Below are 19,206 nucleotides of genomic sequence, written 5' to 3'. Positions count from 1 at the left end.
GTCGATGGTACGGCATTGTTTGTGTTGATCGTATTATTTGTGTCGAGGGCCGGGCATGATAAGTGTCTAGGGCAGGGCAAGATTTGTGATGACCAGTCACGAAAGATTCTTGAGACCAACCCTTTTATGTTTTGTTCTGTTTTAGGATGCGCGTATACGAGCGTTTCTTGTGGGTCTAAACACAAGGATTACATATTTCCTGGCTTTCCCCGGAATTCTAGAAAACAACATGAATGTGACCTGAGAGTTTGGATGAGTATTACCTGACAACATTAACATGAAGGTGGTATAAAAATGGTCGTCACTATAATACATTGGTATGATTTATAGCTCAGATGGTAACGAGCAAACGCAGAAATAGCACAATGTACCACGGGAATTCGATCCCGGACCGTTTATAATAATTTATTAAATACTACAGTTGGTACTTCAAGTTAGTGTTGGGTGCAGCTAGTGCTTCAATTAAGTGTAAGAAAAAGGTAATGATGCAAGTTTAATTGAAACGGCTTATATTGTTATTCATTTTGATTCCCTAGTGTTGCCCATACTCACGTATGGTTCGGAATTCTGGGGCGTATATGGTTATAAAGAAATAGATAACCTACATCTAAAGTTTTGTAAGCTTGTATAAGGGGTTAAATCACAAACATCTAATGTGGCTATTTTTGGTGAACTTGGACGTTTTACGTTGTCAGTTACATGTAAAGAAAGATCATTAAAATTTTAGACCAAAGTAATGAGGCACCCTGATTAATTAATTTACCAGATGCTTGAAAGTCATAGGAACGTGTTTGTAAATTCTAATGCAAATGTTTCTTTCATGCTTTTCGATGAAATATGGGGTTTAACCAGTGAAAGAACAACAGTAAAAATATCAATTTGATATTTTCACTGCAAAATAAGGAGTGAAAATATCAACTTTCAGAACTACTTTAAATTCCTTTGTTGTTACATGTACTTGCCTACTGGACTTTAATAAATTATGTCAAAAAATGTTAAAAAAATATAAAAGAAATGTTTTATAAATTTAGATAAATATATAATTGGAAATTAACAACTTACCGTTTATTACCGGTTATCCTGTTTATCAAACATTTTACTGATCTTTGAAGCTGAATATTCGAACATTTGCTTTCATACCAAACAAATTAAAGACAAAAACAACTGTTCGAACATAAATAAAATTTTATATCATCGTTCAAATGTATTTTGAACTGTTAACCATTGGAGTACGTAAATGGAGCTTCCTGGAGAATTCACACACCAATTTACAGATAGATCCGATATTTTTTACCCCACCCACACCTCAAAATATGTCAACAAACTAGCGTGGCATTTACTTTTTATCTGGAAAACAAACATTTTAAACGAAACAGACTGGTCTCTGACAGTAAGATGACTGAATATTAACTTACTATAAAAACACGCGTACATGCAGTCTTAAAATAAGAAAAATGGTTAAAATCCAAAGAGTATCCACATTTGTTTTGCTAACACATTTGACCTTCCAAATTTTCATTCTTTAAATAGCGGCGTAGTAATTTGGTTATGTTTTCATTTCCATCTTAAAATAAAAAGTGTTTTCATTATTTTTAGAACATATGTGCACTAATAATACTTCATTGTTTACTGTTCATAAAGCTTTGCAATAAAAAAACCAGCGAATATTAAGCTATAAGAATGAATAGCAGAGAACTATTTCTCAGCAAACCGAAAGTAGAAAAGTAGACAGCTATAATTATGCATGGGGGGCACCCCACGGGTAGCGGCGTAAAGCCCACCCTTTTCAAAAAAGGGGGTAATTCATAAATAAATAAAAAACAAATAAAACTCCGAAAATAAGCATAAAAGAAACAGAAAATTTGTTTATTTTAGTGTAAGATCGTATTTAATTTCACTCGTGATCATAAAAAAACTACATTTTCACTCGTGGCTTCGCCACTCGTGAAAATATGTTTTTTTTATGACACTCGTGAAATAAAATACGATCTTACACTGAAATAAACAAATATCCTCTATATATTATATCTTTCTTAAAAGGCTGTTGAATAATTTCTCGGTTTTGGAAACATACTTGATGACTTGAATCTCGAAAGAAATTACTTACCTTTCTTAGAACAAAGATTAAGAGATAAATATTTACAAACGTGGCATGATACATTATCAAATCAACCAATTTGAAAGATGAAATATTTTTGTATGTATAAAAATAGATTTGTGCATGAAGATTACATAGATAGTGTAACCAACAAAAATATAGAAAAGAACTATCTCGATTTAAACTTTCATCGCATTCACTGTATATAGAAACTGGTAGATATGATAATGTAAATAGACATGATAGATTATGTAAACTATTTACGCAAAATGTTTTAGAATCAGAATATCACTTTCTTTTATGTTTCAGTGCATAAGAATAAAATATTGTATAAGGTCAAGTTGGCCATCTCAGGCTAACTTTAAGCACATTATGCTAAACAAAAACCGTAAACAGGTTAACAACCTTGCAAAATTTGTTTTCTATGCTATGAAACTAAGAAATGAAAAGTGACAAGAATTAGCTGCTTCTTAATAAATAAAAAGTTAACGTGTAGAGTATTTTAATATAGACTAGGACAATTATAATGTTAATCATGTAAATACAAAATAAATATTTGCTTAATGTTGTATCACTTATATAAAGTTTATTTATGTTTGCTTGTATGTTTATTGTTTGTCATGTTATTTGTACGTCTTGGCCATAACTTATGGTTATATTTGTAAATGGCCTGAGGCAAATTTGCCGATATGCCAATAAATCTGATTGTTGTTATATTCGTTTTCCATTCAATGTACTTTGCATAACATATTGAGGCGCAAACGTCATTCTGTTTGTTATTTTCTAATCTACCTGGTTCTTGTCATGTTTGATATCGTTTAAAGTATGTGGGTGTGTCATGTTTTGCTTGCGTGATGATTTTGTAACATGTGATGTTTTTCACATTCTCACTGTGGGGGAACGGACACCGGATATAGCTCAATAAGTGATAAATCGATAAGCGTTTGATTTTGACACATGGAAAGTTTTCTATCATTTTTTGTATTTTATGGTTATATATTTATCAAAATCGAAGAGTTTCAAATAACTTGCTCCTGTGCAATATACGACTATAATGGAAATGAGTCCTCTTTTGTATAATAGCCCAATTCTTGTCGAAAGTTGCATGATCGCTCACAAATGTTCATTCATGTGGTACGATTTCAAACATTAATCAACAAATTGAAAATAAGAATAAAAACTCAATCGAGCGATTTCATTGTAATTACATTATCTAGTAATGTGTAAGATATCAATACGATATGTTTTGTTGTTACGGAGATATTCATACCTTTTGATGCATTGGCGTTGTACTGGGGATAGATGAAGCAAATAAATAACTGCACAGGGAATAGCTATTAAGTGGACTGAGGAAAGTAACGATGTAATTAGAATAACGAGACTGTTATAATGATAACGGCCATTTACCTATACGCGAGCTCGATGGAAATTGTTTGATGTTGTCCATATCGAGGGATGAGAGCAAAAAAGTGCTGTTTTTTTGTATCTGTATGCAACTAATACATTATAATAGATAAGTTAACCATGACGTGTTTTTCGCAAGCATCAACGTTGCGTCGCAAATATCTAAATATTTTAAATACGCCGGTAATCTGATTTATTGAGGAACACAAAACATATGGCCGTAGAATTTATGTGGTGTTTTCTATTCATATATATAGTATTGCTTTGTAAACCAAGTAAGTGCGTTTTTGCACACAGAAAGCCGTCAGAAGGGAATGAGATATTGTGATCAAATTTGGAACACGTGAAGCTTTTTTCTAAGCTAGGGTCTATGTTGCTATTACTTAGAAAAGAATAATGGTCTCTACTCGTTCACTTCAGTGAGAAAGTATGTATTGTGACCAACCCTGATAATTAAGCAGCTTGCATATATACGTTCATTTAGGAGAGCATGGATCAAACTCATTCTTAGCTAAAGTTTGTTCAATAATTTCTCATCAAATTGTACTCTCACTTTTTGCAGATTATTTGAAAGTTCGAAATAGACATACATGTATATTGTATATTAACAGTGTTACTATCAATTATTGTTCCATTTTACATGTTATCACCAGGACACATTTCTCAACTTTGAAACTATCCTCAGTACATAATACGGCTATCCCCAGTACAGTATTGTGAACATTTCTATTGATATTTAACAGTTTAAAAGTTACATTGCCAGTTCTTACAATAAAAATACTTATGCTTGTGAAATCCTTCGATTCAGATTTTTTATTTATTCGATATATTTTCTAAAAATAACAATACTTGTCGAAACTCAGTACGTTTTGAGGTGATCATCTCAGATTTGAAGAAACATTTTTCGAGGTCTGTTGAATCGTTAGCACTTTAAAGTATACCATAGGCCAAATTTAGCATTAAGCTATTAGTTCAAACACTTGTTTCATTTGTGGATACTGTAGATAAGCGTTAACACAGCAAGATTTTACCTTTGGTAAAGAAAAACAACTGCATAATTGTCTGTTTACTTATCACTTTTTGAGCTATATCCGGTGTCCGTTCCCATACAGTGATTCTTACTCAAAAAGATATGATAAGATGCTGCTATTATTTGATATTAAAGTTATAAGATTCAGTTGGGTGGGCACCATATATAAATAAAGCAATGTATATTGTGTTAATCTGTTCAATATCTTCAAAACATCTTCTACAGTACATTTAATTTGTCGCTAGAATATTTCGTGTTACGTTTAGACACTATCAATGGTTTAATAGGGAATATGTACTTCTGACAGGTAATACATCTGATAAGATCATCCCTTGTTTAAAAGAAAAGAAAAGGATATCAATCATTGAATATGGACCGTGAATGGTTTCACTCTATAGTAAAAATATTAGCTTGTTGATCAAAGTTTTTAAATACCTTGGATAAACGCATACTCAGTTGAAGAGACCACCTATGTACAGATTACTTCATTAAATTGTAAGGCTTTTTTATTTTTAACTGTTTTGGAGGTAATAACAGTAATGATGATACTGCATATGGTGAAAAATATTGTAATGGTTAAAATAATACTGTTTCATAACATCATAATACAAATATAAAACCAACGATAGAGTATCAGTACCTTTTGATATGGAAATAAATAGCATTAATTTCAAATTTTGAAATATTCCTCAAATCAAATCAAGTAGCCCGACGGGTAGTACAAGACATTATTTATACAATTAAATAATTTAAAAAAATGCATCCGAAACTATACAAAATACATAATAAAAGTACATTTCGCAATTGGAAAAAGTTTATGGGTATATTTGAGAAACATTTATGAGGAGTTTTTGTCTGACTTGAAAATTGAATATAAAGAAATCGACCATTAAATTATTTGAATCGCATTTTGAAATATATGTGCCTTATCTATGACTGATATTTTAAAGGACATACTGATGTCAATGCTAGGAACAGACACTCTACCCCCACTTACCCATTTGACCTGCTAGAGAGATATTTGGTTTCTGCACACTTTGCTTAAGTTTCAAATTCTTAAAATTCACGGCAGGCGTGAACATGTTTTGATGAAAACTGAAAAAAAATAAAATATTAATTTTGTGTTCGTAATGTTTTGAAGCGTATGTTAACTAGTAGACGATTTGGTTCATCCAAGTTGATTTCATTTTAGTATGGCGGTGCGTGTTTGTGTGTAAATGATATTTTCTAAGAGTTTTTTTGCAACGGCTCGGGCATTTGAGATGATAACGAAAGCGAATTTTATTCATTTTTTTCATATAAACATTTCGGATATATTTAAAATAAACATGTAAATGCAATTAGAAATATATTTTGCACATGATATTACACTTAATGTAGCATATGTATCCCCATAAAAACATTAACTAAATTTGCTGCACTCTGGGTGTACATATTATAAACGGTAGACTACATAATGATACAGCAGGGAATATCATATGTTGTGCTAATGGGGGTTTAAGAGTAGTTGTTTATCATGATCGTTTGTTGGTGCAGCGGTGTATTGCAAGTTCTGGTTGAATAAACTAGTGTATTATATATATATTACATTGATGGATTCACTTTTGCATCGATGTAGTGCACTAGTATAATGCAGTTAAAATGTATGTTAATGATGGTTTAATTCTGTAGTATGCTGCAAATATTTTTCTTTTCAGAAGCACTGCTAAAATGTGGATGTTAGCCTAAAACATGCTGCACCGGTTCATTATTTAAAGAAGTAAGTTACAACACTGATAAAAAAAACAACACCGAAATGTTAATAACACAAGCTAGATCATTAAACGTGTTACGGAGATGCATCACGCCACATGGTGTTGCGTCAATTTATTTATGTAGCGAGAAGATTTGCAATGATTATCAAATATATGTACTGATTTAACTACATATGTACTGATAATGTCTAATATAACAAGCTATCGACATATTTAAATGAAGTATTTTAAGAATAATGATTTAAGAATATAGATATACGCGCCCTCATTCTAGCGAAAAAAGTTGCGTCAAAGAAAGAAGAAAAACAGCTAGATATGTAGATTTCTTTCTTAGGGTCTCATATGTTGGCAAAACCTCCCATGCACATAATGTAACAGCATGTGCCGGGAAATGTCTTATATATTGGGCTTTTTTGCCAGTGATGAAGCAGATACTCGTATCAGTTCATCCGAAAAATTGGCGCTCTCATAAGGACAATCATACTCTTTCTTGTTTTGGTACACAAAATTCAACAACTTCACTTGATCGTACAAATAAGCAAACTTATGATTTCATCAAAGGTAATGGCGGAGCAGTAAGTCTAAATAGAAATGCCAGTCAGTTGTTGCGCTGGATGGTGCCTGGTCCTGAAGTAGCCAGAGATTTTCGTGAATTTCAATCTTTAATAAATTTGTTTTATAATAATAATAAAACAGGACCAAAGTAAAGGTCCTGATATTCGTTACCATGAACGAAAAAGCTTTGCTTACCTACAGAACTAAGCCACACATGAGCTATGCCACCGCCCAAACAACCTCAACAGTCACAAGAAATGAAATATTAAGTAACATTAAGCCGTGATTGTAATTAGACGTAGATCTGCTTAGCACGTGGTTGCAAATTCGTCAAAAGGAAATACAAGTGATGCTAGTGATGGGTTGTATATCCGATAATAAACCATGAAGAAATTCTTATGAAATAAAAAATAAAAAATGGAAAATAAAGAAGAAAGAAAACATAACAAGACAAATACATGTAGAGGAAGATTACAGTTTAAACAGAATAACGATATAACGTGATTACAGTTATTTGAATAAAGCCGAATAATAATCATGCCCTTAAGTTAGATTGCTTAGGGTGGCGTCACTCAATTAGTAGGCATGCAGCTACAAAATTGCATGTATCATTTATATACACCTTTTCTTCTTTTTGTCCCAATGTATGTAATGTCTGTTCACATAATAGATCGATTTCAAAGCCATGCGTTATTGCTGATCGTAGTGAGGGATAGATGTTAAAAGGTTTGTTTCTGGCCTCATTAGAAGTGGTACACATGGCAAACAATTGAACACGGATGTCTTCTGTCTCTGGTTCACAACGTCTGCACACAGTTGAGTCTGGCGTGTGTCCGTCAGAAACCGCACAACAACTGTGGCGTTGTATAGTTCGGCGGAGTACCCAGAAGCTCCAGTGCCATGTCAGTCCTAGTTTGTAAGGAGATATTCTGGCACATTTTTGCTGCGAGCCTTAACATGCGTTCTATTTTCAGATTGTCAATTTGCGTAAGAGTTGACCACTACTCCACCTTATATAACATTGGTTGTACAGCAATATGTTGTCCTAAATCGGTTAACACTACTGAGTTAACATCGAAGTTCGAATTACGAATTGTCATTAAAGAAAATATGGAGGCTTGTCCTTTTCCTGCTCTTGCTTCAACATTAGTTTAGTGTCATTGTAGCATCTGCTTTCCCTAAATTGTAGATTCACATTTTGTTTCATTAGTTTGAAACCCCATATATTGACATACGTTGTAGCAATGTAAACCTGGGCCTGAAGTGATGATCTATTTGTATACACTAACGTTAGGTCGTCTTCTAACGTCGGGTTTCCGGTTTTGTTGTCCCCATTGAAGGACCCATGTGGGAAGTCCTCTAGTTCACATAAAAGCTTCTTAATTGATGCAATGGAGATTGCCAGATCAAGCCAGGTTATCAGTACTACCATTGGAAATGGAGATGATGGCACGCCGTTGGCAACGACGGTACTTTCTATATCCGTATAACAGTTTATTAAGGTACGAAATGTCTTTCCACGGAAACCAAATTCGTGCACTTATACAAAGGAAGCGTCCAGCAGCGCCACATGAGACGGTGATTCATATTCTGCATTTGAGGCTATTGTTTCTTGCAAATATAAGGAGACTGTTAATGAGCCTAATTCACGCTGATAAGCGTTCTGTTGAGAGTTTGGAAAATCTTTACCTAAGGCAGTTTCAAATACCTTTTATACAACAGCTTTACTGTAACGTTTGCATTCATTTTTTTTTGGCTTATTTGCTTTGTGAACCGGTATAATACTATGCCCATTTTACAGTCTGTTGAAACGTGCGACTTTGTTAGAATAATTGTAAAGTGTTTTTGTAGATACATGCGAATCATTGTCCCTCCGTAGATAAGATTTTTATTTACAACTTTATCATGATCGCCGGGCTTTCACTTTTTGGGATTACGTAACACTCCAGGATATTGTCAGTAGTGCGGTCGACCGAGCTCAAGAAACTTTGAACTTTGAACTTTGTTGTGCAGTCCTGTGTGGAAGTGATTGATAAAATTGTCTGAATTTTTCGGACGAAACACGAATTCATAATATGTGCCAAACGCCATGGATTTTTCATCGGGTTTACGTACTGTTTTACCTTTTGTTTTATTTCATTTATAGTTTCTTTGTTTTGTTTCGTGCGTACCATACGCCAGGATAGACACATGTCGCATGCGGCCGCATCATATAGCTCTTTGTCAAATTGTTCGCTGCAAGAAGCTATTGAGGATTTCTGATTTTGTCTACATATCCGCTTGAATATTTTGTATTTGTCAAAAGATAAATTGTCTTTAATAGTTATGTTGCCGTTCGCTTAGAGTTCTTAAAAGTATGTGTTGGATGTACTTGGTGTTGGAAGTATGGGATGCTGTTGAAAATTTGCATTGGATGCAGTTCATGCTGCAAGTATTTGTTGGATGAAGTTTGTGCTGCTAGTATGTTAGACTTACCTTGTGCTGCAAGTATGTGTTTTTTTCAGTTGGTGATGCAAAGTATGTGTTATATACAGTTGGTGCTGAAGTATGTGTCGGATGCAGATCTGATTTGACCGAAATTGAGGACACTTTGAGGATCGACTAGGGAAACGGCCGAGGTGTTAATTCATGCGACCTTGTTTATCGAGTCGTTACTACCACGTGCAATGAGGATGGTCTACGCTTATATCACAATGATCTAGATATTAAATGTTATGTGTAACAGGTTGATATGTTTGGCGTTTTGGAAACTTGGGCAAATAACGAAAACATTTCGGAAATATTTAAAATAAACATGTAAATGCAATAATAAATAGCGGCGGTGTAAGTGTTCTGGATTTATAAGCCACATTTGTCATGATTATGAAGATAGTATTGTCATCCTTGTATGATTTTGCACATGATATTACACTTTATGTAATACATATATGTATCCCAAGAAGGTTTCAATGACAAAGGACACAAAACGGCATTTTCTATTAGAGAATAATATATCAAATGAGTTAAAATTCATGTATTATATAGCAATTGTCTCTGTGTACATGGCTGGTAATTTTAATGCTAAAACCAAAAATCATTTAGATTATATACCAAATGATAATCTTAATTATCTTTACATTGTTTTAAGTGTAATATTGGGACAAGGCAAGGATATTTAAATTTTCCAGTGTTTTCAATCTCTTTACGTATTAATGATCAATGTCAATATCTTAAAAATAATTTTAACCAGGGTGTTTTATCACGGAAACTATTCCTGATATACACTGTTTACTGTACTCAGATGAGTTGGCAAATTGTTCTGATACTGCTATAAATCTTTAACGACAATAAAACGCTATTGAAGATGAATTTCATGTATTTTTAAGTGTTCAAGGTTGAATTGCATCCGCGAAAATTATTTGTTTTCTTGGTATAGTGGAAATAGCGATATATGTATTTTTTATATTTGATTTGCATAGTAACATTTATTATGGGCTGGAGGCCATTTGTTGATGTTTTTCGTTTGTTCGTTTTTTGATGCAGTGGTGAATTGCAAGTAAGTGTTGAATAAACTGGTGTATTATATATATTACATTAATGGAATTACTTGTGCATCGTTTTAGTGCACTGGTATAATAAAGATAAAATGTGTGTTAATGATGGTTTAATTCTCTAGTATTCTGCAAATATTTTTCTTTTCAGAAGCACTGCTAAAATGTGGATGTAAGCCTAAAACATGCTGCACCGGTTCATTATTTGAAGTAGTAAGTTACAACATTGATCAAAACTGAACTATCTATAACACAAACTAGGTAATAAAAGGTGTTACGGAGATGCATCACGTCATATGGTTTTGAGACAATTTATTTATGTAGCGAGAAAATGAGCAATATATATCAATATATGTACTGATCTCATTACATTTTAAAAGTAATTTATGTGTTAAATAAGCATATAGATTTGTTTTAAATTTCAGCGTAATCCAAACATTCAGGATTGTAAATATACGCGCCCTCATTCAGTTGTTTCTAGCCAAATACATTGCGTCAGAAGAAATAAGAAAATATTTTAATCCTGGTCAAAAACCTAGTATTGAATGCGAACCGTACACACATCCGCATAAATTCCGATGAAGCAGTTTGAAAATCGCTCATAAGTGGTAATAACAGGTACAACCCAATAAAAGGATGTACTAGTGATGAAACGATTATCGAGTACAATCGATGAATCGTCGCTGACAATGCTATGAAGGCGACAATCGATAGTGGTTCCAAAATCGATGTCGCTAATTGTACATCCGGTAACTACGGTTTTTTTTTTGTTTTGTGGTAAAAGTCCAGTAAATGTCAATTTTTATTTCCGGTAAATTCTCGTTGAGTTCATTCAAACAAGGAATGTCACTCTCTTACAAAAATGCGGTGAATTTAAACCTTTTTGCTTAAAAACTTACAAAATCTCCTAAATTTACAAATTGTTTTTAAATGTTTATATATTTCATGAAACCTTCTTCAATATCCTGTCTCTATGATGTAGTGGGTCCGGTCTTACCTGCACATACAGGGGATCCCGGCTCTATGCATTCTGTTTTTTAAACCTTTTTTTGTTTGCATCGTTTGTAATTAACTAATTAACTATTTTGTGAAAATGTTATGAAATTGAGATTTTCTAATGAGATGTTCAACAAAACAGGTTATCGAATGTTAAGCTGGTTCACAAATAATTAATATGCTTTTACATGGAAAAAATGCTAAGATAACTTACTTGATGCGTGTGCATCATTTTGCAATTGATGTGCAATTATAAAGTATGTGTTTTGTTGTTATGTTTTGTCGTGATGTTATTAAAGACAGAAAAAGGTTATGGAAATTTACTTACTGTTGCAAAAAGCATGACTATAGCATCACACGTACTGATTCCAGGTTTAAACATTTAAATGATCATGATGATACTATGTATTAAGAATGTATTCATTACTGATACTATGAACTTTCGATTATTGTCTAATGGTAAATCGAAATGCTTGGTCAGATTCGATTCGATTATCGATAGCAAATGGTGTCCGATTTTCAAACACTAGGATGAACTACAAATATTCTTCGTCTATTTCACTCAAATTTCGCTTACAAATCAAACTTATTTAGTAGCTGCCAAGTTGAATCATTGCAAAAACAAACCTGAAAAGTTTAGTGAAGGAATAAACTGTGAAGGCCTTTTACTCTCAAAATGTGCTGACCAAATTCGTCATCTTCAAATTTTGCACTTTTTTTAACAATTAACCCTGCATCAACCATTCTTTACAAAGGCGACTGGTATATATATTTACATGGAAGTCTACTCTAACCTCCTTGAAATAGATTTTTGCAACCCGTTAAACAAGCAATTTGTAGGCATTAATGACCTGATACACATGTTCCACACCATTTAGACAACTATGTTTACAGTTGAAGGTTTATTTTGGACTGTTTTTTCTACCAGCTTTTCATTGGCCAGACGACCATGTTATTGGATACTTGTGTTTTTCGATTTCCATACAGGTCCGTACATTACGGGTGAAATGGACAATGGTTGTAAAATAAATACTGAATCACTCTCATACGCATGATAGTATGCACTTGTTCTGCTCGATGACCACCAACCAATGCAGCTCATTTAGTGGTCCTTCTCCAAGATTGTACAAAAATTAGCCAATGGTCAAAAGAGGCCCGCCCTGCCTAAGCAGTCCCTGGTTTCCGTTTTACCCATATATTAATAACTTTACTCCTTTCAGGAGAGATTAAGGTTTATATGTAAATATTTATACTTTACGTAAGGCTAAGACTAACATTTAAATATATTTTGGTAACACAATTGACAGTTATTTTAATGTTGAAAGCGTCTACAATACTTTCGAGACCAATCATTATTCACCAACATTTCAAAGTTTAAGAATGGCTTTCAATGTTAAACTGTTCTGTCGACTTGATGTTTATAAAAGAATAAATATCGACTCAGTTAAAATATTACATATAATTGCACTTTTGAAATTGAATGTTAACACTTGAACCAAAGGTTTTCAAATTATTAGTCAATATAATTTTCACTTTAAGAAAACAAACAATCGATAAAATCAAGTCATTGCCGAATTCGGCACTTTCAGTTGTTCAATTAAAAACTACTATTCGTTATCCTAGCCCACAACAATGACGTACAACGTGATGCTAGAGGACATAGTGCGGCAGACGGGTGGCTGCGGTCTCTACCAGTGGCTCCTCTGTCTCATCGTCCACACAGGAAAGACCATCTCTTCGTGGAGCTTGATCGCCATGACGTTCATCGGACAAGACCCGGGTTTCCGGTGTCTTGACGGAGCGGTGCGTAATGAATCAGGACAGGGGTATGGACAAAGGAACACAACAGGAGGGGGAGGGTTTTACGACAGCCAGTGTGAATTAGACAACACCAGTAGCTTAGCTTCCTACAACTATGATCCAAGAATGGTTACCATTGTTTCAGAGGTATATAAAAAGCTTTTTTTCTGTGTCAAAACACGTAGGACTTATAACGATTTCTTCTTCTTCACTGTCTTCCTAAATAATCTCCACTTATACCCGGAAGCAATAAAAAACGTCAATGAAACGTTGATCATTGGTAGATTATGCACTGCGCAATAATATTTTTTCTTAGAGCTTTAGTTTAACTGTTATCTCCCTTCCAAAAATCCCTTCTGAATTGTAGTTCTCTTAAAGATTAGTCTGAAATGATTGGATTTCTTTTATCAAACTTGTAAACTTTTGCTTTATCCCTGTGTAATCCCATTTCCTAAATGCTGTTATTCCGATCATAGCTTAAACAAAGATAGTATAACAAACTATTTACAAAACGTACACATTTAGGCAAATTATACGTAACAGTACTATATGAAATAAGAATCATTAGATTGTTCGTAAGTAATTGACGTATATTACATCCGCAGGGGAGGATATTTTTGAACTTGCACACAAATACATAGCAATATAGAAGAAAATGGCCCACCTTACCAATAATATGGAACATGAACGCCAATACATGTTTGCAAAATTTAAGGTATATTTTTTCTATGCTACAGGGAAAATTTTCGAATTTTTAGCTAGTTTACTTTACTAGTAACTTCTAGAGCAGTGCATGCAGAAGGGAGAACCCGGCACTGAATTAAGTATGCGTTGATATCTGAATTCCCTCCCCTATATTATATTATTTATATAAATATAATTCAATAAATTTATATAGGTCCAATGAGGTCAAACCCAGATTTTCAAGCAGTATTCAAGTTTATAGGAATTATCCCTTTCATAGTCATGTTTTATTCCTATGTTCTACTGTACGCAAAATAACTACACACTTTACATGAATATATATAATCAAACATTATTCCATGTGTCTTCCACATACTGTTTTCAATAAGATCTGGTACATTTGAGTATTGAGCTAAAGATATGTATGTGAGTGCGTCCGTGCGTATGTGCATGCGTGTAAGCGTTAGTTTGTACGTGTCTGTGCGTGTGCGTGGAAAATAAAGGGATAACGGGATAATAAGTTTTTGTCCTGCATGTCTTTTTCAGTACGATCTTGTCTGTGGCCGGAAGTGGATTCCAGCCATGATCACTACGATTCAGATGGGGGGCCTGTTAGTTGGCGGTCTTATTTCCGGCCAGTTTGCAGACACATACGGACGGAAACCCACATTTATTTTGTCCGTATTTTTAATCAGCGCATTTAATTTGTCGGGATATTTCTCCGTCAACTGGGAAATGTACGCAGCCATGAGGTTTCTGATTGGGGTCGCGGTAGGCGCTTATGTGACCGTCCAATACAGCTTGATGAATGAGTTTGCCACGGTGAAGTGGCGCCCGGTTATCGTGGTCACACCCTCCTTTTCCATACAGGCGAGTATGTTTGCACTCCTGGCTTGGATGGTCCACGACTGGCGAAAAATCCATCTCGCCACCGTCATTGTGGGCATACCCTACTTATTTACCTGGTGGTAAGTGACCAAATTCACCACAATTTTACTTAACATTGACCATTATGTTATTTCACTATGTCCATTACCTATTGTTCTGTTTTAAAAAGCGTTTAGAACAGCTTGTTTGTGGTAAAAAAAAAGATGTTTGCCTTTAAGGAATGATGTAAAATAAACAAGATAGTTCCCTTAAAAAACGGTTGATAGTTAATATATCTTTTCTGCTCATTGTTTAGCGCCGTTTGGGCGTTACCATAAAAAAGGGCCATTTAGGGGAAAGGGTACAATAAACACATTCGGCATTTACATGAAACGATAGGAAATACATTGCGGGTTCAACTATATATATATATAAATATACATTGTAACACTTAGCAACTCAATGTTGTTATGAGTACACAAATCCTGTTTATTTAACATCAGCCCTCGAAACTCTTTATTTAGCGCAGGTTTATGCCAGAGAGTTTCCGCTGGCTGGTAACACGCGGTCGGTACAAGGAAGCGGAGACCGTGATTCATAAGTTAGCACGCGTGAATCGGAAGCCAGTGCCGGACCTCACGAAGGTAATGGATGCGGCTCGAATGGAGGAAACAAAGGAAAGCCGACTCCGAAGATACACTGGTCTTTATCTCTTTCGGTGCCGGGACAGCTTGAAGACCACCGTCGGTCTACTCATTGTTTGGTAATATTCGGCCTTGGTTAAATGATGACGGTTTTTTCTCTCAAAAATTATGGATAATTCAAAGCTATTGAGGGCTTGAGGAACTTCTTTTGACATACATATTCACGGTGTATATAATGTCAATACCTCATTATGTGCGCACTTCTGTATCAATGCTATGATGCTATGATCCAACACTGATTATTTTCCCGCAATTTCAAAGAAATGCATTCTAGAGTCAGAAAATCCCTGAATATACATCTGCCACGTGGTATGTTCACTGTAATCAACAGTGTGCGAATTAGTATAGGTGTCCACTTTCTTAGAATAATCTTACCGTTCCAATTATCTTATGTCAGATTTTCCACTAGAAAACTATATTCATGCAAACAAAAGTAGTTATTGTTTCGGTTCATCTTCATCAACTACTCTAACGCTCAATCACCCATAGTCGCTTATGCGTTAATCCGATCGTCGAGTGTTTTGACTAATAAAAAAACGTTATATGTGTCATCATTGTCTACGTCAAAAACAAAGTTGTTGACATATCATTCACATGAATAAATGTAGCTATTATAAATTTAGTACTTACAAATAAAATATGTCTGTATCCAAATGTATGGTTCAGGTTTTCTACGAATTTTGGTTACTTCGGGATCACTTTTGGAATTCGGAGCCTGTCGGGGGATTTGTATATGAACATGTTCCTTATCAACATCGTGGAGGCACCCGTCCAGATCCTAGTCGCTTTCCTCGTGAACTGGTAAGCACTGTCTAACATGTTTACCATCCACATAAAAAGTGTGTACGTTTTTGTGTGCGCGTGGGTGAATGCGTGCGTGTGTTCGCCTGTGAGCGCTCCATGGACAGTTTATCACCATCGTGGCGATCTATGACTGATCCATCGTAAACAGTCTGTCATTGATCCACCGTCTCTCGTAGTCAGTCTGCTTCATCCTGGGCGGTCTATCACTGATTCATCGTGGACAGTCTGTCACAATCCATTGTGGACAGTCTGTCACTGATCCATCATGGACGGTCGTTCACTGACCCATCGTGGACGGTATATCTCTGATCCATCGTGTATATCACTAATCAGTTGTAGACGGTCTATCACTGATCCGTCGTGGACAGTATATCACTGATCCGTCGTATACGATATATCACTGATCCGTCGTAAACGGTATATCACTACTCCGTTGTAGACGGTATAACACTGACCCGTCGTGGAGGTGTATCACTGTTTCGTCGTGAACGATATATCACTGTTCCGTCGTGAACTGTATACAACTGATCCGTCGTGGACGGTATATCACTGATCCATCGTGTACGGTATATCACTGGTCCATCTTCAGCAATCTGTTAACGACCGATTGTGGACAGTCTGTCATAGATCATCGTCAGTCGATGACAGTCCGTCACTGATCCATTGTTGACAGTCTTTCACTTATCCATTGTGGACGGTCTATTAGTGATCCACCGTGGACGGTCTATCACTAATCCGAGGTGTAGAAACGACACTTAATGCAATCAACCAATTTATTCAACAAACTCGTGAAAAACATAAGTGTCAATTGTTTACCAATTCGATGTCTTCGTGTTGAAATCGTTACAAGTTCTGGAGTTGTTTTTCTTAACAGTATCGGTCGGAAGAAGACTTGCATGATATTCTACAGTTTGGCGGGCATATGTGGAACAGCGGTGGGAATCCTTCAGTATGCCGGTGAGGCTTAGATATCCTAACAGATTGTCTCAATCAGCGCTAAAGCAAAAGAGTGTTATGATTTGATGATAATAAAACTTGACGTAGAAGTTGCATTTTGTAACATCCTCGACTGTCCGACTAACGAGTGTGATTTATCTGGTGGAACGGATGATTGAAGAGGTGTTAGTTTATAAAAAGTCACCTGTACTAGTTTTTAATCAGAAGGAGCCTCAAAGTAATTCATGTTAGGTTTTATTTTATTTTAAAGTAAAATTCAAATGAATTTGTGTCTATTAACTGTTCCTCATGTTGCACCGTAGATTCACCGTTAAGCGGTACGGTGACTAACGGGATAGCGCTGGTGGCCAAGATTGGCGTGGCGTCGGGCATGCAGTCCCTGATGCTCTATACTTCTGAGATCTACCCCACAGTCGTCAGGTAAAACACCACCATGGGGAATGCGGTTTATAAAATAACAAGATCTATAAAGAAAACAAATCGCCAATTAAAGCCCGCCAGGACGGGCCCGAATATGTTGGGATTATAAACAACTTTCGTTTATTACAGAACTATAGCGTACAGTGTCCATTCTACGGCTGCCAGAGTGGGTTCTATGGTGGCACCGCAGGTCGTGTTCCTGGTAAGTGACCAAATTTCGTAAATTGTATGAGATAATAATATAACTGTATTTTACTAAGGCATCAGCATTGCAAAACTATGATCATAGAGCGCACTATGTACAAATTAGTTAGTTCCATTGGATATAGACTTACAAGACAGTCACATAAGTAAGAGAGGATAAAATTCGGGCGTTTTTTAACAAGTGGACATCTTTACCAATGAAACACGTCAACCTAACTGAAAGTTTGATACGTACTCGTTATTGAATTTCGTTCGTATCCTTCACCAGGACGAAGCGCAGCCCGGCCTGTTGTACTTTGTGAGTGGCATGCTGATGATATTGTCTGCCTTTATCATGATCATCTTGCGGGAGACCAAGGGACTAGAGCTGCAAGATATGCTAGAGGAAATTATCGATGAAGGCGGTCTGGACGTCAACATCACAGTCGTTAATGGAAATGTAAACGACGACGGCCAGTATGACAGGGTGTCGGTGGATGCCCGAAAAGCAAACGGCGTCCATGAGGATAATCAAGCAAGTGTGGCCACTACAGTATGAGGTATTTCAAGTGTGTCCTCTACAGTTTGAGGTTTTTCAAGTGTGTCCTCTACAGTATGAGGTTTTTCAAGTGTGTCCTCTACAGTTTGATGTTTTTCAAGTGTGTCCTCTACAGTTTGAGGTTTTCAAGTGTGTCCTCTACAGTTTGAGGTTGTTCAAGTGTGTCCTCTACAGTTTGCGAGTGTTCAAGTGTGGCCTCTACTTTTCTAATGATGAGCTTTGTGTTGTTAATAACCAGATAATTAGCTACCATAATATTGTCAGCATTGTGTTTTATCACTACGAATCCGGTCGCTATCCTACAACAATTTTGATCAGAGGAAATATAACATATGTCAAGTTAGAGGAGACGAATATCCTTCTGTTCTATAGTGAAGTCTATACTCTGATATAAGATGTATGTAATTATTTACCCATATTTTGTAGACGAAGAGCAGATATGCAAACGTTTATACCAATAACTCACATCTTATAAAATAAATGTTCTGAAAACTGAGTGTGTATGTTTAAAATGCATTTTTAGTTAGATTATTTGACATGTCTACGTCTTCCTTAATGTTTGTGTATTGTGAATGTTTGTTTTTATTCAAATAACGTTTTGTAATTTAAAATTTAGTAGCTTGCGAATATTTAGTTGAATATTGAGTTGATTTAAATACATCTATGAGATAAAACATCATGAAATAGTTACTGTATATGCTTTTAAGATATAAGCCTTTTTTCAATTCAATGTTTTAATATAAATACCTCATTTGAATAGGCCACACATGTAAAACTGCGCTTTTTCTAGTGTGGCCTCTGCAGTTTAAGGTTTTTCAGGTGGTGCCTCTGCAACAGAAGGCTTTTCAAGTGTGACCTTTA

General features: G+C 35.3%; 1 protein-coding gene across 2 annotated transcripts; it reads left to right on the top strand.

Moving 5' to 3' along the window:
* The first annotated feature begins 4,742 nt into the window (after nucleotides 1–4,742).
* LOC128225099 (organic cation/carnitine transporter 2-like) lies at nucleotides 4,743–18,788 on the top strand. 2 transcript variants are annotated; one of them, XM_052935129.1, is made up of 11 exons: nucleotides 4,752–4,839; nucleotides 6,230–6,291; nucleotides 10,523–10,584; nucleotides 12,991–13,314; nucleotides 14,398–14,819; nucleotides 15,248–15,481; nucleotides 16,089–16,223; nucleotides 17,101–17,183; nucleotides 17,486–17,603; nucleotides 17,733–17,805; nucleotides 18,076–18,788. In XM_052935129.1, the coding sequence occupies exons 4-11, from the start codon at nucleotides 13,000–13,002 to the stop codon at nucleotides 18,343–18,345; spliced, it is 1,650 nt and encodes a 549-aa protein (XP_052791089.1). In that variant the 5' UTR covers nucleotides 4,752–4,839; nucleotides 6,230–6,291; nucleotides 10,523–10,584; nucleotides 12,991–12,999; the 3' UTR covers nucleotides 18,346–18,788. The 2 variants fall into 2 exon arrangements, with proteins under 2 accessions (XP_052791090.1, XP_052791089.1); XM_052935130.1 differs by lacking the exon at nucleotides 6,230–6,291 and having other exon boundaries at nucleotides 4,743–4,839.
* The last annotated feature ends 418 nt before the right edge of the window (nucleotides 18,789–19,206 follow it).

The sequence above is a fragment of the Mya arenaria genome, chromosome 2 (genome assembly GCF_026914265.1).
Source record: "Mya arenaria isolate MELC-2E11 chromosome 2, ASM2691426v1".
Taxonomy (NCBI): Eukaryota; Metazoa; Mollusca; class Bivalvia; order Myida; family Myidae; genus Mya; species Mya arenaria.
Note: the sequence above shows the minus strand (reverse complement) of the source record. Positions and strands in the feature narration are given on the sequence as shown.

Bases quoted from the DNA above. Each gene is read 5' to 3' on its own strand.
- LOC128225099 (XM_052935130.1), top strand. From the start codon at position 13,000: ATGACGTACAACGTGATGCTAGAGGACATAGTGCGGCAGACGGGTGGC. The intron at 13,315-14,397 runs GTATATAAAAAG...TGTCTTTTTCAG, and splicing joins TGGTTACCATTGTTTCAGAG to TACGATCTTGTCTGTGGCCG. The intron at 16,224-17,100 runs GTAAGCACTGTC...TTTTCTTAACAG, and splicing joins GTCGCTTTCCTCGTGAACTG to TATCGGTCGGAAGAAGACTT.